This window comes from Thunnus maccoyii, chromosome 4, assembly GCF_910596095.1.
Source record: "Thunnus maccoyii chromosome 4, fThuMac1.1, whole genome shotgun sequence".
In the NCBI taxonomy this organism is placed as follows: domain Eukaryota; kingdom Metazoa; phylum Chordata; class Actinopteri; order Scombriformes; family Scombridae; genus Thunnus; species Thunnus maccoyii.
The window spans coordinates 11215956-11238164 of NC_056536.1; the positions used below are offsets into that span (position 1 = coordinate 11215956).

General features: G+C 41.2%; 2 protein-coding genes across 3 annotated transcripts in view; one reads left to right on the forward strand and one right to left on the reverse strand.

Annotated features, from left to right (window-relative positions):
- Nucleotides 1–14000, forward strand: part of celsr3 (cadherin, EGF LAG seven-pass G-type receptor 3) — a 109744-nt gene extending 95744 nt beyond the window's left edge. For both annotated transcript variants that reach the window (XM_042410229.1, XM_042410230.1), the window contains 9 exons: nucleotides 1323–1402; nucleotides 2595–2721; nucleotides 3028–3147; nucleotides 4700–4797; nucleotides 5340–5431; nucleotides 5727–5900; nucleotides 8185–8379; nucleotides 9847–10912; nucleotides 11396–14000. In XM_042410229.1, the coding sequence (XP_042266163.1) occupies nucleotides 1323–1402; nucleotides 2595–2721; nucleotides 3028–3147; nucleotides 4700–4797; nucleotides 5340–5431; nucleotides 5727–5900; nucleotides 8185–8379; nucleotides 9847–10912; nucleotides 11396–11423 (1980 nt within the window). In that variant the 3' untranslated portion in view covers nucleotides 11424–14000. The remainder of the gene's footprint in view (nucleotides 1–1322; nucleotides 1403–2594; nucleotides 2722–3027; nucleotides 3148–4699; nucleotides 4798–5339; nucleotides 5432–5726; nucleotides 5901–8184; nucleotides 8380–9846; nucleotides 10913–11395) is intronic.
- Nucleotides 14001–16098: 2098 nt separating this feature from the next.
- On the reverse strand, nucleotides 16099–21882 carry LOC121896385. Its single transcript, XM_042410233.1, has 4 exons — nucleotides 21588–21882; nucleotides 19251–19303; nucleotides 18880–19048; nucleotides 16099–17504 (listed from the first exon to the last, which is right to left on the reverse strand). The coding sequence occupies exons 1-4, from the start codon at nucleotides 21790–21792 to the stop codon at nucleotides 17143–17145; spliced, it is 789 nt and encodes a 262-aa protein (XP_042266167.1). The 5' UTR covers nucleotides 21793–21882; the 3' UTR covers nucleotides 16099–17142.
- Nucleotides 21883–22209: the final 327 nt, after the last annotated feature.

The window sequence follows — 22209 nt, forward strand, 5'->3', positions numbered from 1 at the left end:
ATTGATGACTGTTAATTCTGGGTTTTTTTTACTGCTTTAAGACATTTTATAGATTATATTATGCTTCTTCATTTTCTTGCTAGAGATGAGAATGTACCAAGCTCATGTCTGTACAGTAAATATGAGAGAGCTAGAGCTTAGCTTAGCACAAAGACTGGAAACAGGGGGATACAGCTAGCCTGGCTCTTTCCTTTGGTAAAAAAATACATTTTCCAACACCAGTGAGTTCCTGGAGTCTCCAGGAAGGTGAGGTTGACGTGGCCAACAGAGATAGATGAAGGTGTCTGTAGACTAGTTCCTGGTAGCCTTGCCAGCTTATCTTCTTGTACTGTAGTGGAAGGTAATGGTGGTGGAGGTAGGTGATGAAGCACATCGTCTTGCGGGTCCTAGCAGCACTGGCAACTTCACGGTGACGAAGGAGAAGCCAAGAAGTCACTGCTCTCGGCCAAGAAATAGTCTGACACATAATCCCCATAAAATCACAAGTACTATTAGTTTTTACACTTCAGTTTTCATTCAGTTTTATTATAATGCATTAATTAGTGAGCTTTAGAGGTGCTGTTCAGGCAGATTTTTTATTACATAAGTAGGTCTCCCCCTGTTTCTGGTTCTTATGCTTCAGTAAGCTTAACTCCAGCTTCATATGAGAATAGTATTGATTTTCTAATGTAACTCTCACCAAGAAAAATTCAAAATCAAAATGTAGAAATATTCCTGTAAAAGATTATATCATCCAAAAACTGTAGTGTATATCAGCTTGACTCTACTTACCAGCTTGACTGTACTCGACTGTATCAGCCTAACGTTAAACTCATTTTCATATAAAAAGATGTTCTTTCTTCCCTGGCTGTAAATCTCTAGCTGGGCAAACTCCCAAAATTAGGAGAATCAGCATTCCAAAAGATTATACAACACTTGAACTCTGTTAGACCATAATTTTAATTGCTGCCCACATCAAGCTCACACCAACTTCACTGCAACATCTCAGACACAGTACTGTAACAGTTTTTTATAGGTTCCTACTTGTTCATTTACTCAGCAATTAAATTTCTTACATTCACTGATTTGTCTTTTTTCATATAGTGTCTGAGCGGAGGAACCAAAGTGGAATTAATGAGCAATTCATAGTTTCTTGTAAGAGACGTAGATGGCTTAACCTTTAATAAATCCACCTTTTTACCCTGGAAGATAACTATTTTATCCACATTGATTTTGCTTCATCTGCTCATCCTTATCCCTGATGTTGCTAATGGTAGTATTGGATTAGCTGACATGCATTAAAAATGTTGCCTTACCGTGTGTATTGATCTCCCTCTGTCCAGATGAATGGAGGGATTTTCATGATTGTAGCCAAGATGTCCTGCAACCCGTCTCAGAAGGAGACCAAGAAGCTCCCTGTCATGTGAGTACAATGGTTAAATCACTTTTCTAACTTTCAAAAAGGGACTTTGTTGGCTATTTTCCATATGTAACCCTAGAGACTTTAATTACTGTACTCTTAACGTTATTGGGAAAAATCAATTTTTGCTCTTTCAGGCTAAACAGTAACTACTAATAACCTCAACAAAGTTTTAAAAACAAAAGTGCTTAAATGCAGTTACTTTAGGGGATCATAGTGATAACCCAGCTGTCATATGAGCATCCCAAAACCATTGGGAGTGTAGATTTGATAAATGGTTTGTGATTGATGAACTAACCTTGTACTGAGGGCAATATGCCTGTATTTCTGTCTGTCTCATTCAGTCAATTTTGATTTGCTAGACAATAATCATGTCAGGCCTTGTTATTGATCAAATTATTTCTGTTTAAAAGACCCAGTGTAAATCAGTTTAGTTATGTTGTGTCTGTCGCTCTGCTTCACTCCCACATTTCTGTCTCAGGTTTCACTGTAGGGTTTAATCACTGTTTCTTTTTCCTGCTGGCTCTCACTTCCTGTCACTCTTGAATCTTGTATTTTCTGTTTTGTCCCTTTTATGGGAATCAATGAAGAACTGGCCTTTTTGTCAATAATGTGCTAAGTTATAATGGCTGCTTTTTAATAATGTTCTGTTGTTAATCCAAAACATCTGGTTTATTAGCAAACAGGCTAATTAAGAAAAGTAATCAGTATTACTGTTAACATATGCAATTCCCAGTTAAAACTGAGCCGTGTCATTACATGATGACACCCAAGGATCAAACTTTGTCTGTGTAGACAGCTGTATTTATTAGAATAGAAGTCTATCTGTTGTGTTAGACATGCACGAGACGAACGACTACATAACTACGTAGGGTTAGGGTTAGGGTTATTGGTTAGGGTTAGGGTTAGGGTTAGAGTTAGGGTTAGGGTTAGGGTTAGGGTTAGGGGTTAGGGTTAGGGGTTAGTGTTAGAGACGCATCGTGTTGACATTGTCTGTTTCCAAAGAGCTGCAGTCTACCAGAAGCTACCAGAAGCTACCAGAGTGTGTGTTACATTAGAGATTCATCCTGTTGAACCCAAATCTAACCTTTTTATCCCCCATTGCACTCTGTGTTTCTCTGCTGTGTAACACTGCAAATTTCCCCACTGTGGGATTAATAAAGGATTATCTTATCTTATCTCTGTCTCTCTCCAGTGCAACAATTCGCAATGCCTTCCTGCTGTTGCTGGTGGCCACCTCCACCTGGCTGTGTGGTTTGATGGCTGTGAACAACAGCATCCTGGCTTTCTATTACATATTTGATGTCCTCTGCCTAGTACAGGTATTGGCCAAGTGTATGTTCTGTATCTGTAGCCGAGGAATTCTTGCTTAAAGTAGTAATCGTTTCATTTTCTACCATATAAATAAATGTTGGTTTACTCTAGCACTCAGTCAACTGACGTTCAATAAACTAATGCTTTCACATTTTTCAACATACTGTGTGTCATGTTATTTGGTGTTCACTGATAGCATTTTTTTGGAATATACAGCTGAACTGGGTAGTCTAACAATCTTGTACATTAAAACCTTCAAATACTTCGCTCATTTGCCAGTGCAGCTAATTTTGTCATCTCTCTCTGTCTCCCAGGGTCTGTCAGTGATGCTGGTCTTCACTGTGTTCAACTCAGAGGTTCAGGAGGCCTGGAGAGTTGCCTGTTTGGGTAAGAAGAGCCCTGGAGAAGACCCACCAAGACCACCGCAGAACGCTGTGAGTTACACATACCCATGGTCTCTAGTTGGGTTTGGGCGCTTTCACACCTGTTCAGTAAGTTGACTTGAAGGAAGAAAGGACAGACGATAGATTTGATTGTAATTTAGATTTTGAATTCATGTTAAAATCACATATCTACTACCATAAAATCCTGTGGTCGGTTTTGCTTTTACGCCACAAACAGAGTCTGCCTGACTGACAGCTTTCACATCAGCCAAAACAAACTGAACCAAACAGGCAAACACACAGGAGTTCATTTGAACCCAACAAACTGTCATCTGGTATCTGACATCAGTTCCCTCTGAACTGACGTTACTGGAATCATTTACACAGCACGTCCTCAACAGTGCAACAAGAATGCAATAAACAGTATATGATATACAATATACAGTTTTAAAATGATCATTTACATGAGCTATAATATTATAATAGGATTATCATTATTGCACATTAACGACTTGCAGGATACATATAAGTCCCTGATGTGAAGCTGTAAATTGACTTTCTGCTTCCTAACACCATTTACTACTGCGTGTTTTATTCTGTTCTACAGTATTGTTTTCAAGATGCACGTACTCACTGTGTCCATTACTAGACAGCACAGAGCACCCCTGCCTCCGTTCCTCCTTCTTCCCACCCATCCATCGTTCTTGTCCTCCCTCTCTCCTCTCCTTCTGCCTTCAGGGTTTGTGGCTGACCCAGATAAAACAATATACCGACCAGTGCAGCCCTGCCCGCTCTTTAGCCCACTTCTACAAAAGCACTGTGCATTGCTTATCTAGAGTGTGTGTGTGTGTGCGCACGCACGTGTGTGTGTGTGTGTGCATGCATGTGTGTAACCCTATCCGTAACCCTAGCCTTCACTTATGTACTTCACTCTTTCTTCTATCTTGTGTGTGTGTGTGTTTATTAGTTCATAGCTCACTGAACTGTAACCCAAGTTTTCTTTAGCCTGTCTTTTAAAATCATTCATTATCTCTGTGCTAGTGCCTGTGTGTGTGTGTGTGTGTGTGTGTGTGTTCACTGTTCCATATTCCCTTTTAATCTCGTCTCCTGTCCAGTTAAATTCATATGTAGTTTGGATGTGTGTGTTCGTGAGACATTTGTGTTTACGTGCATGCCTGTGTGTGAGTGTGTTTTAGTTAATTCCACCCTTTTAACCCCATTTTCTTCAAAGCTCTTCCAATCCATCACTAAGTCATCTGGGGCAAATTGACAAGACCTTCCAAAAACTATTATTAGACACACAAACATGATGCTGTTTGCTGTTTTGAACCTCGGATGGGTTGTGCTGTATGTATAAGTAACCATCTATTATTATTAGGATATGGATAGAAAACCACTGTATCAGAAAGAAGCCTTACATCATGAAACTGAAAATGAACCCTCTATTAAAAAGTAGACGGGCAAAATGGCTGGCTTTCAATCATTCAGTGCACAGGGTGATCTAACATTATTTGAACAATGTTGCTCTCCCTCATTTCTCATTTCTCTGAATTTAACCTCACTTTTCTAACCCTCACGTATGTGTGTGTGTGTGTGTGTTCAGGCACAGAACCCCTATCACAACGCATCTCTGTTGGAGCAGAGTGGGCTGCACCGCATCACCCTGGGAACCTCTACCATCTCCTCTGTCAGCTCCGCTAGGTATATAAACACACAAATGCTCACAACTTTTACTAGAAATTAGCTTGAATGAAACACCTCCACACCATGGCCACTAGCGTAAAATAAGACTAGACTAAGGTCTCATTTAATTCAAGAGCAAACAGGTAAATACCAGCAATATACAAATGATAAATCATCATTCGGATATAAACATGGTTCAACAGTCAGGTTTCATTGGTTCAGCAGTTGGATTTGGGATAAAATTGCTTCAGGCAGGAAATCCCTTCACTGTTGTGTATTTTGTGGGTCAGTGGGGTAAAGATGAAGAAGATGAGATATAACAATGTAATGTACTGTATGTAGAGCAACACTAATGTACTCGGAGAGTGGCTGTTTGTGGCTTTATGGATCAGTGATTGTCTGTCTTTATGTGTGTCTGAGTGTGTGTGTTTATGAACAGTACATGCTACTGTGTGTGTGTGTGTGTGTGTGTGTGTGTGTGTGTGTGTGTGTGTGTGTGTGTGCGTGTGCGTGTGTGTGTGTTTGTGTGTGTATTCACCCCTTTCCTCTCTCCCTGTTAGAGAAAACCTTTTGGCTCGTCAGACTCTGGAACAAAATATCGTCCATACCGGAGCGACAGACCTGGATGTAGCTATGTTCCACAGAGACGGAGGTAAGCACACACACACACACACACACACACACACAAACACCAGAATAAGCAGACACACACACACACACAAACACCGGAATAAGCAGACACACACACACACACACACACAAACACACACCTATAACGAGCAGTATAAAATCCTTATTTCTTTTTCTCCATATGAATTTCACCAGAGATCAAGCACACATACCTACAACAACCCATGGAGAATTATAATCTTCATCTTCATTCTTTTTATTCTTTCTCTCACTTGTTTCCTCTCTCCCTCCTTCTGTCTTTCCCTCTGTCCTCCCAGGTGAGGACTCGGACTCCGACTCAGACCTCTCCATGGAGGAGGAACGCAGTCTCTCCATTCCTTCCTCTGAGAGCGAGGACAACGTCCGCCTCCGTGGACGCATCCAGCGGCGCTTCAAACGCTCCAATCACAGCGAGCGTCTGCTCACCGAGCCCACCCACAATGGTACCAAAGGTAGGTGACCACTTTGGCAACTATCAAATTATTTATCTTTACATTTTCCCCTTTTTGCTTTTTAAGGCATTTCTTCTTACAATTAAAAGCCAGTAATGATCAAGTGTCGAGTGAGAGGCGAGGCACACCCTGTCCAGGTCTCCAAGATATCACAGAGCTAACACATAAAGACAAACAACCATTCACAATCATATACAGTATACCTGTGCACCTTTGGGCAGTAAAGAGTCACCAGTTAATCTAGCCTGCATGCCCTTGAACCAGGGGAGGAAACCCACTCAAGCACTGGGAGAACATACAGACTCCACACAGAAAGGTCCCAGTCGACCGGTAGAGTTGAACAATTGAAGTCTATGTTGTAGAAAAAAGCGCACTCTTTTATCTCAGACACGTAGAAACATACAGGCACAAAACACACAGACACACAACGAGAGGAAATGTCAGTGCCTGATAAATTAATCAATACCTTCTTTCTTCTTATACACTTGCAAATCATGCATAATACATGAGTTTATGCACTTGAAAGTATGTGATATAAATGTCATGCATATACATTGTTCTGTGAAATATTTCATTATGAGAAAAGGCCAGGCCTGTGCAAATCTATAAATCCATATAAGTAATCAATTCTTAGCTTAATAAGCCATCTGGATCACATGAACTCTATTCAGAGTGAAACATGGACCAGAGCTGTCAGTTTTAATGGAGGTGGACAGAATCCAGATGGCCAGTAGAGTCCAATCAGTTCATCAGTGCAGTCAAACTGAAGGGCCAGAGAAGAAGTAGAAGAAGTATTGATCCTCTGCATTTGACCCATTTTATACACACACACTGACAAGAGCAGCGGGCAGCCGCACTGCAGCACCCGCAGACCAACTCCAGTTCTTTTGCCAGTGTCTTGGTCAGGGGCCCTGACAGGAGTATTAACCCTAACATACAGTACATGTCTTTGATGAGCAGTGCTGAGGGATGTGGGCTTTTTACTGAAAGGTCACTTCTTTTTGAAGATGGCCTCCTATTTGTTGTGACAAAGCATTAAACCCCACATTGATTTAGTAGAGCTGTCAAATGTTAGAAGACCGAGGTAGGAATGTGCATAACTGTGTTCAATGGACATCTGTTAAAGAGAGAACAACAACAATAGTGTGTTTTTATAACCCCTTTATTTTTTTATTTAAGAGCATGTTAGAGAAGAAAAAATAAAGATGTAACATTTTTATAGCGATGGAATGATTAATAATTGTCCAATAAGTTGATATACAGAAATGAATCTGGATCAGTTTTATAATAAATTAATCATTAACTAATATATTAAGCAAAAAAGTCAAACATTCACTGGCTTCAGGTTTTCAAATTTGAAAATGTTCTGTTTTTCATAATTTGTAAATTTAATTTCTTTGAACGTTGGTCAAGCATTGTAAAGATCTCATCTTGGGCTCAGAGAGATTATCAGGGTTTTTTTTCCCACTATTTTCAGACATTGTTTAGACAAAAATGAGCAGTTATCAATGAATTGATACTGCAGCACTATGTATTCATCATCCATGTACTCAGTTAACAAGTCTCAGACACTACTGATCATATTTTGATAAAATGTAGTTAAACGATGATGTCGCCACTACATAATGAGATTTTCCAAATTACGCTTATTGGCCCAAAGGGTTGATGATGTCACAGATGAGAACAAACTCACATGTCGAATGGCTGCGAGGGCCTCCACCATCGCATGTTCATCTGTGACATTTCATGCATGAATCACTTTGTGCTTGGATTTTGCCTGTTCACAGGATATGCATTAGTTTGATACATTCTCTTCCCATATGACATTTTCAATTTACCCTGGCTGATTTATCATAATGAACACATGCTATTTGTCTGCTGACACCTGCTATTTGATACAGACATCTGTTTGTGTTGGTCACAATGCACATGCAGCAACAAAATTAATTCAGAACACAAATTATAAAGATGAATATGAGGCATAAAAAAATCTTGGCCTCTTTTCATAACTGCTGTTTACTGGCTTTCATGATAAATGATTTTCTATTAGTCCTGACAGTAACAATAATGATTTTGTCCACTTCACAACCTTTTTCATGTCTTCATCACCGGTTTAAGGAACTTTTTTTTTTCGCTTTATCAACCAATGACTTGTGTCATGGCTTATTGACATGAGAACATCTCCAGTATGTTGGGAAAGTTTTTGTAACAACAGAATTCACCTCATGAACTGTCACTGAAAACGGTAACCTGAACATGTTTTTTTTTTTTATGTGTGTGACAGATCTGGATGGCAATGACCTTCTGTCTTACTGGCCAGCGTTGGAGGAGTGTGAGACACACACCCTTCAAAAGTGGGGCTCAGAGCGCCCCCTGGGGGCAGATTACAGCAAGGACGCAGCCAACAACAACCAGCTTGATGCAGCGCTCACTAGTGGAGACGAGAGCGGCCTCACCCAGCCGCACAGGCACCGCAAGGGTGAGGAAGACACATAAACACACACATATACAAATAAACACAATCTAAAGGCATACTGACATTTTGGATTTGCTTTTGATATTATTCTAATCTTTGGTTTCTCCTTCCTGTAAGTATAATGAGGTATCAGGTCAAAGATTTTAATTAAGACAATATGAAACACACCTTTAAAAAGTACGATAACAAATGTATAAAACAATGTAGTTAAAACAATGATTAGCAAATGGTATTTTTTTCTTCTTTTTGGTTTCTATAAATATCTACTTGTGTCATATGATTGTTACATTTGTGTTGAGGGTTTGGTTTTTGGTCATGCATCTCTGGACATCAGTCTCTGGTCTATAAATATTTTATCTTCTTTATTGTTAAACAAAAATCTGCAGACATCTTGTATGACTGATGCAGCCTCGGTCATCAGGATTGAAATGGGGCATTTTGCCAGCAGGAAGATGGAGGAGATGTCAGCTGTGTGAGCTGACTCAACCAAGCAGCATTCAAAACTCAGCTCAATAACTGAGACTTATACTTATACTGCTGCTGTATACACAGATTATCTGTTAAACATTTTAATTATTTCAATACACTCTTGATGTGACCTAGCAGTGCCCTCTCCCACTGAATTCATCCAGATTTTTTTTGTTTTACTTCAGGTTATGTTTGTGTACCTCTGCACCACACTCCAGGGCTGGGATCAGCTGGAGTCATCAGAGCAGGCAGAGCAGAGCTGGAGTGGCCCCTGTGCATAAAAATAACTTAAACAACACAGTGTGGTGCTTCAGTCAAGGTCTAAATCTGGCCCTAAAAGCATTGGTGACACCATATGTGTACTCAGAATACATACATACAAAATTGGCATGTGCAGAGGTGCGCCACACATACAAGGACACACTGAGAGTGAGTAAGAAATGCAGGCGAAGTTTGACATCACTCATGTAGCCTGAAAGCATGAGTGACATTTTAGGGCACAAAAGAAAGAGGCCACACTTCAGCAGGATACAGTATGTATTTGAGTTGCATGACTTATTTTTAAGTCTGCCTCAGGACATCCAGATTACTCAGACCCAAGATGGTATTTTGATTCATAAAATGTTAACACAACATGTAGAAAGGCCCAGAAATGTCATTAATAATTCCAAAACACTTCTTTCTCCTGCTCTTACACTTTTCTTGACATCCTTCTCCTTCACTTTCTCTTCATTCCCTTCTTCCCTTATCACTCTTCTTCTACCTCCTGCTTTTCCATCCTCACCTTCAACCCCTGTATACCTTTGCAGTTTTTGCACTCCTGTCCTGTTTCTCCTTCTAATGGAATCTCATCCCTTCTACAAGTTTCTCTTTCTTTCTTTCTTTCTTTCTTTCTTTCTTTCTTTCTTTCTTTCTTTCTTTCTTTCTTTCTTTCTTTCTTTCTCCTTTTCTGCCACTGATGCCTTCACCTCTCCTTCTCACGTTCTTATTTTCTCCTCCCAGGTATCTTGAAGAATCGTCTTGGCTGTCCCCCGGCGCTCCAGGGTCTTTCCACTGTGGGCCGGGCCCCCAGTGAGCTCAACTGGTACCGCACGTCTACTCTGGGCCACCGGGGTGTTCCTGCAGCCTCCTATGGTCGCATGTACTCTGCCACGGCTGGCGCCGGTGGAGGTACCGGCTCTCTCTCTCAGCCAGGTTCCCGCTACTCCTCCAGGGAGCACCTGGACTCGCTGGCCCGGAGGCAGCTGTCCAGGGATCCGCTAGGGAGGCAAACAGTTGGGGGGTCGAGGGACCGGCTGGACTCCCGGGGTTCCAGGGACAACCTGGATCTCTTACCCAGGAGGAGAGAGCTGGGACTGGGGCAGGGAGCAGGGCTTGGGGGTCTGGGGCTAGATCACCAGCGAGCCTCATCATCCAGGGAGAACTTGACAGGATCCAGGGACAGACTGGACAACCACCACACAGGCAGCATCCACGCCTCGAGGGAGGACTTGAGCGGAAACGGGGGAGCTGTTGGAATAGGAATGGAGGGATACCTCAGCGGATCCAGGTCACAGCTGAACACGCTAACTCGACGGCAGGCCTCATCCCGGGAGCACCTAGGGGGGGCACTGATGAGCAGTAGGTCGAGAGAGCAGCTGGAGACCAACGGAGTCGGAGCCCAGGCCCAGCCGTGTCGGGAGTGGCTCCGCACTCTGCCTCCCCGCCAGCCCTCACACCCCGAGCAGCCTCCCTCCTCCTCCCCTCCTCCGCCGATCTCCGAGGAGCCCCAGCAAGAGCAGCTCCCTCCCTCGGCTCACATTAGAGGACGACTGGACTCAGCACCCCCATGTAGGTACCCCGGTCAGACTGTCCCCCAGGTCGCAGGTTCAAACCCTCTGGGTCGACAACCATCCAGTGAACACCTGGATATTCTCTCCTCCATCCTGGCATCCTTCAGTTCCACTGTCCTCACTCCTCCCCCCGCTGCCTCTAACCCTGGGCCTAATGGCTCCGCCCAGGGACCCTCACCCTCCCCGTCCCAGTCTGCCACCTCCCACAGCATATCTGAAGTCTCCCCTGACTCCGAGTAAGTCTTTAATAACCTTCATCCTGTTCCTTCCTGCCACAGTATTTTACATCTTCTGTCTTTTTAACTCTTCATCATCTTGGACTTTTACTTTCCTCCCCCCTTTCCCTCTCCTCTTTCCTCTTCCTCAGACTGATTTCTTTTTACTCAGCAGCTCCATGGAGATCATTTCCACTCTTCAACTCTCCTCATCTCTCTTATTTCTCCTTTACTATCTTTTCTGTCCTGTTTTTGCAACCCATCTCCCTCACTTCCACTTCCTACTTTTCAGCTTCTTTTACATTTTGTCCCTCGTGTGTTAGTCTGTTTTGTTCTGTCTTCCAGCTCTGCGTTCTTTGTCTCTCTTTTGTCTTTTTGCTTCCAACACCTCATTTCCATTTTGCTCCTGTATTTTCATCGTCATCATGGAAGAGAAATCAAAATCAGTGGAGGAGTTGTTGTGTAAAGTTATTGATGACTCACTTTCCTTTTTCTTCACTTCAGAGCCAACAGAAGTGAAGGACAGTCTTGATGACAGCTTCCATATCCTTTTATGCATTGCGACAGTGCTTGGGGCACCAGGGACAAGTTCAAAGGTCATGGATGGTCCTGAAACACTGGGGCACCCTGGGACTTCGGAGGACTAGAAACAAACTTGGGACAGAGGAGACAGAGAGATGGATTGAAAGTAAGACAAAGAGAGCGTCCGCTGAGGATACAGGAGGATGCGAGTGGGCGGGTTGTACTGTATAAATTAAGTTTTTCGAGTCCCACCGCCTACAATAATCTTTGACGGTTCTTTGGACGATGAGTCAACCACCTCTTCTACCTAAAAACTGTTCAAGACAAACACAAACTCCTCAGATTTCAAACACAAAAGTCAGCCTGATCCAGGCAAGATCCATCATAAAGAAAAAAAAAAAGAAAAGACTGTAAATAACATTTTTTATACATTTTGTATCTTTTTCATAGGAGATGAAGAAGAAATCTCTTGTGATGTTTTCTTTTCTTTTTCTTTTTTTTAATGATTGTGTCCGTGTGAGGTTGTGCGCGAGGTTGGTGTGAGTGCAGTCTTGTTCGTTGCTGAGGGAGAGATTTCCCCCACAAAGAAAAAAAAAAAAATCCCCAAATTTCTCCCCGAAAACCATTTTCCTCAGAAACTTTTCCTCATGCCCATCAACTTTGTGTATAGCGACAGGGGGTCCGGCAATAGTATCTGATGAGATTATCGAAAACCACAAGACGTGGTTGAAGGGAAAATATCAAAATAGCGAGAAGTGATTGTAAATAGAGGAAGGGATTATTATAAGAGATTTTGATGGAACAAGATGATTGTGCGGAGAAAGATGTCCAACTTTAAGCTAAGACACAACACGAAGGTTTGGAGTTGGCGGTTCAGTTGTTAAAGCGAAGTCACAAGTGTCAAAGTATCACCTCTTTCAGGAGATTGTGCTGTTTTGTGATCCAATTTCCGCTGTATATGAATGTGACCTTGTCATCTGTCTGTGTATCTTTGTGCCTGGTGCTGTCTGAACCAGACCATATCAGTCGATTGATATTACAAGACCGTATCTTTAGTGTTCTGGAGACCTGGTGGGCGAAGGTAGATATCTTCTCTGCCTCTCTGCATGAGGCTGTATCATGTAACAACCATTTAAAAGTCCTCAAGGTATTTTGTACTTTGATGCATCACGACTCAACCTGCCTCAAGAGACGCCACAGGAGCAAGCCGAACCTTTTCCGGCAGCATCCAGGAGACTCATTTATAAACACTTCTCATGCAAAACTTCTGTGCAAATTCAAGCCAAAGGGACAACTGCTTCAAATCAGTACGAGACGTCGATGTTCTCCAGTTTTCTGTGATGGAAATGAGTTGTGCAGGGTGTGAACGCTGTAGATGGAATTCCCAGTTTTGTTGAATTCATTATTTTTTTTTTTTTAAATGTTTGTGCCATGGAAACAAGGTTAAAGTGAGATATTGTTTCTATAAATGAGGCCCTTGATTTGCGCTACAACATAAACCACTGTGGAGTTTTATTTGGCTGCACATGTGTATAAGCAAGTGCTTATTGGAGCTCATGTCTGTAGCGCAGGAATCCCTTGTTAGAATTTTTCTAATCGCAAAGCTGAACACAGTTGCTGGGAAATTGCTTCAAAATATCCTTTTAATCTAAAAAATGTCACAGAAAAAAAGGCGCCAGCTCTAAATCTGTCGAGTCCTGACTTCACTTACAGGCTTAAAATCATCCAACACGAGCTGTCATTGATGAGGAGTTTCACATCAGAGCACATTAATACAGATATTTTTTTTCGTGTTTAGACTGCTGCACAAAGTCTTTAGCAAGATTCAGCGTAGCTTCTGCAGCAGCGTACCTGTTTGCAGAGGCGACGATGTCAGTTGTGTCAGCGCTAAAAGCCTCTAAGTGGTTTCGAGATGCAGGTCTTTCCATCAGCAGCTGTTCCTTTCTCACAGCTGAGTTAAGGTAACAACATGCAGGCATTTGTAAGCAAAGGAAACATGCAGGCAGTCTCCACCAGCCTTCAGAGGGATTAAGGGATTGTGGATAACATAACTGTTTTTTTGTAGTGAAAAAATTGCTGTGGGTCTCAAAAACTGAAGGTAAAATAGGGTTTCTGTATTGCCAAAATGTGTTGCCTGTTTGTCCTCAAGCGGAGATCATTTGTAAAAACAGATAGAAACTGGAAGTGAATAAAAAACAAGAAGGCAGGGAGCTACAGATTACAATAGAACACAGTGAGCATAAGAATAAATCAGGAGGTACAAAACCAGACAAGGTTGGAAGGAGAGCAAATTGGGTCAGAAACCATGACTGTGTGCAAAATGTAACCGCAAGGAAGAAGGCGTAAATGTTACTCATCACAGAGAAAAAGAAAAAATACACAGAAATGGATGGAAATTCAGACAAGAGAAAAAAACAAACACATCTCACACACCTCGCAAGCGCATATCTCCCAGCTCTGACCGCTGTGCTGTCACTCCCATGTCTCCGGGATGTGACAAGCAAAATCAGTTTGTGACAAAACTATTGCCAAAAAAAGTGCTCCTGCAGGGGAACGCTAACCACGAGTCTCTTAAAGGGATAGTACACCTGAAAAAAAAAAAATCTTTGATTCCTTGTCATTCTTTCATAAAGCTGCTCCATTATGTTATTTCATGGATCCGTTTATCTTCAACTGACAGTACCTTTTACTTGTACAGACATGAGATTTATTTTATTTATCAATAATTTATCGACATTGTTATTAATTATTTATGTTGACATTTTGTACAAGAGCCTGTTGTTAATGAAATGTGTGATTTTCTTTTTTTTTTTTTTGTCCAAATGTTCCTTTTTTTTCACATGTAATGTTTCTTATGATCGGAGTCTCTCACTGCGACAAATTCACAGATGGACAACAAGAAAAGAGGAGAATGTGAAGATAATTACGTCTCTATTTACTCCTGGAATTAAAATCCGATGTTAAGAAAAGATCCTTAAGAGGACACTGAGCTTTTAAACATTTAAACGCTGGCATACATGCAAAATATACAATTATCGAATTGGTTTTCTTTATCTAACCATGGGGGTGAAATCTGGAGTAATCCAGTTAATCCAATTTTCAATCCTTTGCAAGTGCATTTAGCTTCTCCTGACAACATATCTAAACATATCTTAACTAAACTAAACTTAATTTCTCCCCATTCACTTTCTTTAGATCAAAGGCTGAAGCTTCACAAGCACCATATCAGATTATTAACCGGTCATTTATCAGCTTTTACACACAACAGACAGCTGTGAGTAGCGGTTAAATTGACTCCAGCTTCAAGGTTAATCTGGTTGAGACCAATAGGAGCCATAAAAGAGAGGGGAGACAAAAAGACTGTGAGTTAAGAGTTAAGACACATAAGTTGTGATGTGCTCTGAAAAAAAGAAAAACAGAAGGACAGAGTGAGACAGTGGGGGAGAAGAGGAGGAGGAGGAGGAGGAGGGATGGGAGATTGTCTTTGTTAGCTTGTGTGTTAATTATGGGATGCCTTCTTTCCCGCCGTCGGCAAGGGGACGGCGGCATGGAAACAGCTGTTCCCCTGTTACCGCGGAAACAAGAGAAATGTTTGACATTAAAAAAAAAGACTTATTCCTACAAGGCTGTTTGTGTTTGTATTTATTCTCTCTCTCAATCTCTTTCTCTCTCTGTGTGTGTGTGGGTATGACTAAGTCACCTTCAGGGACACACACCAGACTTAAGACCAGTTAATTGGGGGCGACTTGTGCAATTGAGGACAAAAGCCTTGTCCCCAACTGGTAAAACACTGACTTTTGGGTCACTGGTTAGAGTTAGGGTTAGGTTAAGCCTCCAGGAAATGAATGTAAATCTGTAAATACCCCAAAAGTGACTTAAGTAAACCTGTGTGTGTGTGTGTTTGTGTGTGTGTGAGAGAGAGAGAGAGAGGGAGAGGTTTTATGTTTAATATTCATGAGAACAGACATTTCCAGGTGCGAAAAGCTGAGCAGAGAAAATATCCTGACAGAGGGACACGGTTTTCTGGAAGCTTCTCTCTGACTTGTTTTGACACTCAAAGTATTCTGCCACATTCAGAGGCGTCAGAGATGTTAAGCTGCCACCTTGATACATGCAGCTCAAGACAGAAGTACCCAGCTGCTACCATCAGTCCTCAGATAAACCTGCAGGGGCTGAGACAAAAACTGATCTATGCTCCAGTTTTTCGCAGTATGACTTGGTTGCAAGTCCATGAGAAATGTTGTTTCAATTAGTAAAATACAGAAGACACGTTTGCTCTGAAACATACAGATAAAATAAATCACAAATGTATCACTCATGTCTCTGCGTTGAGTGGCTGGAGCCAGGAGACAATTAGCTTAGCTAAGACTGGAAACACAGGGAAACAGCTAGCCTGTCTCTGCCCAAAGTTAAAAATAGTTAAGAGCACATAACTCAGTCTAGAAACATTTAAGCATCTATTAAACAATGTATGTATTATTTTTTATGTTTTAGGGATGTTGTAGGTGTATTTTTGAGCTTTGGGGAGAGCCAGACTTGCTGTTTTCTCCATGCCTTCAGTCTTTATGCTAAGCTAGGCTAATTGCTTCTACTTCTAGCTCCATACTTAAGACACAAAAGTGGTGTTGATCTTCTCATCTACATTTCAGCAAGAAAGTCAAAAAGCATATTTGTCAAAATGTCACCATTTATTTAAAGAAACAAAGGCCCACCATGAGCCTCAAGAACAGCTCCAGTGATCCTTGACATTAGAGACTCTTCAACTCTCATCTGCCCGAAATCTTCTGCAAAGTATCTTAGGAGAGTGGAGGCTGTTACAGCAGCGCATATTAATGCCCATATTTTTTTTTAATGAGATCTTCAACACACACATATGGCTGTAAGGTGTCCATATACTTTTGGCCATGTAGTGTATGTTTCTACAATCATTATTCAGAGTTTTTTTGCTTGGATTCTTGGTAGTAAACTTCCACTTTGTATTAAAAGCAGATTTCGATACAAAGCACAGAAAACAAGTTTAAGCATACGTATTCAGGCTAACATGCGCTTTAAAAGCAATGCAAGTACAATGTTTTCATCTCTATTTAAAGGTTCTGTCCATTTAGGAATGTAATTTCTTCATCTGCAGATGTCATCTTAGTACATTCTTTGAAATAATATCCTCCCTAAAATCGGCTTTGACCTTTACAGAAGCTGTCACCTTAAACATCACTTGTCTCACAGTGACAGTGAAAAAAAACAGATAAAACCAAACAGATCGTTGTGATTTTGATCTTAACTCTTTCACACCGTTCACAAGCATTTTTACAAGGTGTGCAAAGTAATTCGTGTATTGTTCAGTGACAGCAGGGAGAGCTGTAAAGTGGTAGTTCTTTTAGAAATGTGGGATAAACTAACTGTTATTCAGTCTTAAAAAGAGCTACTTTTGTACTTTTTAGTCTGCAACCCAAGTAATCTTACTGCTTTTAAGTGACAGTACTTAATGGGTCATTGTCATACGCTTCTCACCATTTCATTCTACCACAAAAGAATCAAAGACGTCTAATTCATCTAGCAGGAAAAGTAGTTTTCCCTCTTTGTGTAGAAAAGGCAAAGCACAGCTGATATGAGGCAACTGAGAATCCTCCTTTTGCCTTTAAGTACAAAAAACAATGTATAAAAATAGTAACAGTTCCATGGCACGTAGACAAAAGAATACAAGAATGAAACAAGCTTTTAAAAAAATCAGTTCATCCTGTTGGATTGGACGTTTTCTCCTCTTCATCGCTGCTGCTGGAGGAAGACAGCGGCACATCCTCGCCCATCTTCTTTAGCTTGGCCTTGTAGTAAGCTTTCTTCATCCTGAAGGCCTTCTCCTTCTGCCGCGTCGCTCTCCTCTTCTCCCTCATCAGCTCCTGCTCCCACGCCAGCACCTTCATCCTGTTCTCCCACTCCAGGATCTTCATCTGCTGCTGCTGCTCCAGAGCTTCTGTTCTCTGCTGGTGCTCCAGCCGCGACAGGTCTACGGTGTCGTGCTGAGCCGGGCGGTGGCCCACTTCCTCCGCCTCGCCGCCTGACGAGAGGAGACGCTGGCTGACGAGCCTGGAGGTGCCTGGAAGTCAAGAGTTCAAAATGGTCAGTGAAGTGAGCCTTGTGTGCCTGAGTATACTGGTCCAATATCTATTTTTAAATGCATGTTTGTATCTAAGTACAACCTATTCCTCCCCCTGTAAAAGTGCCACACTTTCTCCTGATGCATTTTGCAGTCTGGGGTGAAATGTAAAATAAAATCGACTGAAACTTCCTCGTAGATTTTGGAGCAACCCCGCCAATCCCTCGTGCGATATGACCTGCAAACTATTAAATCAGAAACCTACAACCAACAAATGACTTGCCACTAATCACAAGATCAAATTAAAGAAAAACACCTATGAACTGTCTTCATAAGGTGTTTCCTCATTTGGTTGTTTGATGATGTTCATTAGCTATTAAATTGATTTGAGATCTGGTGACTGTCACGACTACAGCACACACTCATCAAACCACTCATGACCTGTATGGGCGTTTCATCATTCATTTTTCATTTCTTTCCTTTAATTTGATAAGAAAAAATACTACACAGATGTAGCTGAATTCTTTTGAGTTCCCTCAGACATTCGGCTAGTTACGCCACTTTTGACCTGGTTCACATGAAATTAACATAGGTTGTTTATTCTCCTTCACAGTCTGAAGAGCATAATTAATGAGTTTTCAACCAGTTTGTCATGATATTAGCTTTGTGTGACCTTTGTGTAGCTTTTTTAAAGCTATATAGTGGTACGTTTACAGTTAAACTATGTTGAAGACCCCCACCTCTCCCCCCAAATATAAATGCATATATTTCATTTCAGAGGTTTAACCGCTGGACTCATGATGTCTCCTACTTCATTGAAGAGTCATAATGGACCACCTTTGGCTCCAAACTAGTTCTGATGTCACAAATAATGCTCACTGGTACACCCCTTAAACTTTTTGGTGAGCACAGAGAAACTTTCCCAAACAAATGTGAAAACAGCCTTCTAGTGTCAAACTGCACATACATCATCCTGCACAGTGAAGCTCATCTTTGAGTGGAGGGGGACTTTAAAATGTTTAAGATGTGCTTTAATTGTACCATTAGGACTGGAATATGCCAGATCTGATATCAATTATGGTAATTATGGTAACTCTTTCATTACTGATATCAATTAATGAAAGAGAAACGCAATAATTTAGACCTAAACAATGATCTTAGTAAGCTAAATCTAATCATTCAGAGCTGTTTACATGACAGCTTCTTAATTAAGAGTCCTGCCTTAATCATTTTCATATAATAATATCACAGTTCATATAAACATATTAATTCTAGGGTCCAGGCTGACACCAATATTTGCCAACACAAAGTTCACCTGCAAGTGTTTCTAGGCAACAAATACAGTGGGAGCTTGCAGATCTTCATCTGTGGGTACCTGGTGCTGTGAAGTAGGAAGCAGGAAATGTCACATCTTGCAGCTCTGCATTGTGGGAGTTGGAGTTGGCGGTGGGGCTGTGGTGCAGATCTGACCAGTCGTTCCCTGTGATTCTGTCCAAGGCGTGACGCTGGAGGCAGATGGCCACTTGCTCCTTGCTGTCCTCAGCCTGAGAAGGAGACAACCGAGTGTGTTTTTGAAGTGATTGTTTCACGCTGGTGGAACATCTGTCATCTCTAGCGTTCAGTGTCTCAGTTGTCCATGAATATCAGCTGTTCCAACTGAGCTTCATCTTTGGTTTAAATTCTGCTTAATAGAAATTCCCGCTTTTAATAAATGAAAAACCAAAACGACCACTTTTAAATATTTACCCGATTCACGCTGCCATTCATCTGCCCAGCAGCGTTTATCATCATGAAACCGCCTGTTAATAAGAGAAAAAGAGAGAGAGAAGCAGACACACAGGGAGGGACTGCAGGTAAATGTGTTTCAGGAAAATAAGCAGAGAGCGCCTCCTTCTGGTGAACGCAGGTACAACATCCTCTTCACACACAGCTGCAACAAAACACATACAGCATGTATCCAATGAACCTTGCAGCATCAGTTATTAAGCAATAAGAAAAGTCCACAAAGTCAACTTCAAATTTACTCCCATTAAAGTAGTTTCACGCTGAAAACAAAAGCTTTCAATACTCAAAATAATTCATAGTAATTCCTACACTTAAACACTTTCACTTTAACATTTCAGGGATTATTCAGTTTGTTTCCTGACTGAGTTCCTTAATAGTTTGACAAACGATTGACTCGTGTTTGACTAACCGCAGGTGTTTTGGGGAGTAAAGTTAATAAAGTGAGATGGTAGAGAATCTTTCAAATGGAGGATTTAAGTTCGAGCTCTCTAAGTTTCCACCCTGCTGAAGTGTCCTTGAGCAGGATTAATCCCTAAAAATTCCACCATTGCAGTTTTGTAGCTTTTTCTGATCTCAGGTCTCGTCTTGTGAAGGGGGCAAGGGAAAAGAGGAGCTCTGATTTCACTCTAAACTCTGGATTTATTTCACAAATGAACATTACACAACCCAAAAACTTATGGGACTAGAAGTAAACACCAAGAAAACTTATAAAGTGCTGGCAGCCTCTGTGAACACTTTAGGGGCTGTTAAAGGTAATAAGTAAATTCTCAGCGCCAGGGGGATGCCACGGTGAGGAAATATTCTCACCAATTAATAAACTCTTGACAACATCGGTGTTACCAGTTACACCAGACATTTTATAAGATAAGATATTTGTCAATGATGCTCAGTTTCTGTAGATTGCTTACTTTGATCTTTAACATTAGACTTTTAATTTAGCTTTCCTCTTATTTAAGAGTTAGTGATGGTGGGCTTCAGGCCGCTGACAGCGGGTCGTGCTCTGTGTACAACCGATCTGTGGCACACACAGACACGGAGATGAGCCAAAGGACAACTGCTGCTTAGAACGAGAACCAGAGAAACCGGTCTGCTATCTGGAGAGACACACTGAGAGCAGGCAGAGAGCGGGAGAGTTTCTGCCGAAAACAAGCACCGAGACCCGGGGAGACATGAGAGCAGCTGCTCGCTAACAGCTCCGTGTGTTTACGACAGAGAGCAGGAGGGAGGACAGACGTCTCACTCTGCTACTCTGTGCTGTGACTCTTTCAGTTTGTAATTGTAGCGTCTGTCGTCCAGCTAAGTATTGATAACACACTTAGTATTTTGCAAATTAGCTTTTTTATTTGATGAATGTGAGCGCTGATACACGAAAATGAACTAAGTCGGTTTTATTTCTATAAAAAAAAGCAAAACAAGAAGTCATGTAAGAAGTAACTAAAAGTAATGAACATCATGTAACACCTTTACACAGTACCGCATTTTGCTCAAAAATCCAGTATCGGCCCAAAAATCCAGGGTGACCACATATTTGGTGTTAATGTTAATTAATGGATACATTGATGCATTCTGATATATTCAGGGGTTTACAGGGTTTCCTACATGATTAACAGGCTTTTTATTTTGTAAAAAAAGAAGCTACTTAGATTAATTTATTCTGCCTTAATTGAAAAATTATGACCTGTCTAAGGTATTAATTAATGAATGACAAACCATAAATTGATCCAATGAGAATTTCCATTAAAATACCTTAATTACTTGAAGTATTAATTGATTAATTATTATTAATAGGTAGATTAATTGTATTTTGAGATAAAATAATAATAAATAAACAAATAAGGGCTCGGTGTTATAATTATGACATATTATCAACACTGCTGATGATATGAAGAGGAACATCAGGACACTTCAGCAGGCTGCAGATGTTCAACTAAAGATGTAAAGTAGAAACTCAGTGAAACCATGAAACATTACTATATATCACAACTTTTTAAAATGATTTATACTAACGTTACACTGCAGGGTGTATTTATTGTTGTCAGATAGAAATCTAAAATATGCACATATTGAATATATGAAACAGAAGGAAAAGCTTCAGGTGATGACCTGAAACTCTGAAACAGATGTTTCAACACTGGCACATCTCCACTGTTGTGGTGGCTACACATACGCGCGCGCGTGCGCGCGCACACAACAAAACAACCCACACACACACCACCTGAATAAACCACGACGACTGGGTTAGTATTACATGCACTAAGAACTACTTCTTTTTAACCTGTTTTTTTTAAGTGAAGCTACCTTCCACCAGCTTGCGGACCGCTGCTTTGTGGCCAGCTCCCCCTGCGTGGCTGGTGAGAGCAGCCTCGCCCATGGTCTGAAGTTTGATTGATTTACAACAGGCCCTGCATCGGGCGAAGTGAATATCCTGGACGTCTTTAACCAGCCAGTCCTTATAAATGTCCTTTGAGAGCCAGGAGTCTTGAAATTTACATTTTCCAGGCATAGTTAGCTATGAAGTTGGCTGGACCGCTGCTTCACGGCCAGCCGCAACCTCTTACCTCCTGATGCGTTCACGGTCTGCTCAGAAGCTCCCATGGTCTGAGATTGTACCACTGCGCAAATTGTTTGAAATTAGCCTACTACGTACTTCTGAAACAAATTGACATTGTCTGTGAGAGGGATATTGAGACTCTAGAACATATTTTCTTCCAGTGTGAATCAGTGAAGGAAATTTTGGCTTTCATTTCAGAACTGCTTCAATCTAAAGATATATTGCTGCAACCTTTAAAGTGATGATTATTAAAGCTGGAGTAAGGAGAAAAACTTGCATTTTCTGGTAAACAACTTGATTTTATTGAGTAAACACTTAATACATAGATGTAAATATTTAAAGGTGAAGCCCGACATCAACTGATGGAAA

What these genes read in the sequence shown, in the direction of transcription:
- LOC121896385 (XM_042410233.1), bottom strand. Translation starts at nt 21,792, where the DNA reads ATGCCTGGAAAATGTAAATTTCAAGACTCCTGGCTCTCAAAGGACATT. An exon ending in GGTCCGCAAGCTGGTGGAAG is followed by an intron (nt 19,304 to 21,587) that starts GTAGCTTCACTT and finishes TCTTATTAACAG; the next exon opens with GCGGTTTCATGATGATAAAC. An exon ending in TTCCTACTTCACAGCACCAG is followed by an intron (nt 17,505 to 18,879) that starts GTACCCACAGAT and finishes CTTGACTTCCAG; the next exon opens with GCACCTCCAGGCTCGTCAGC.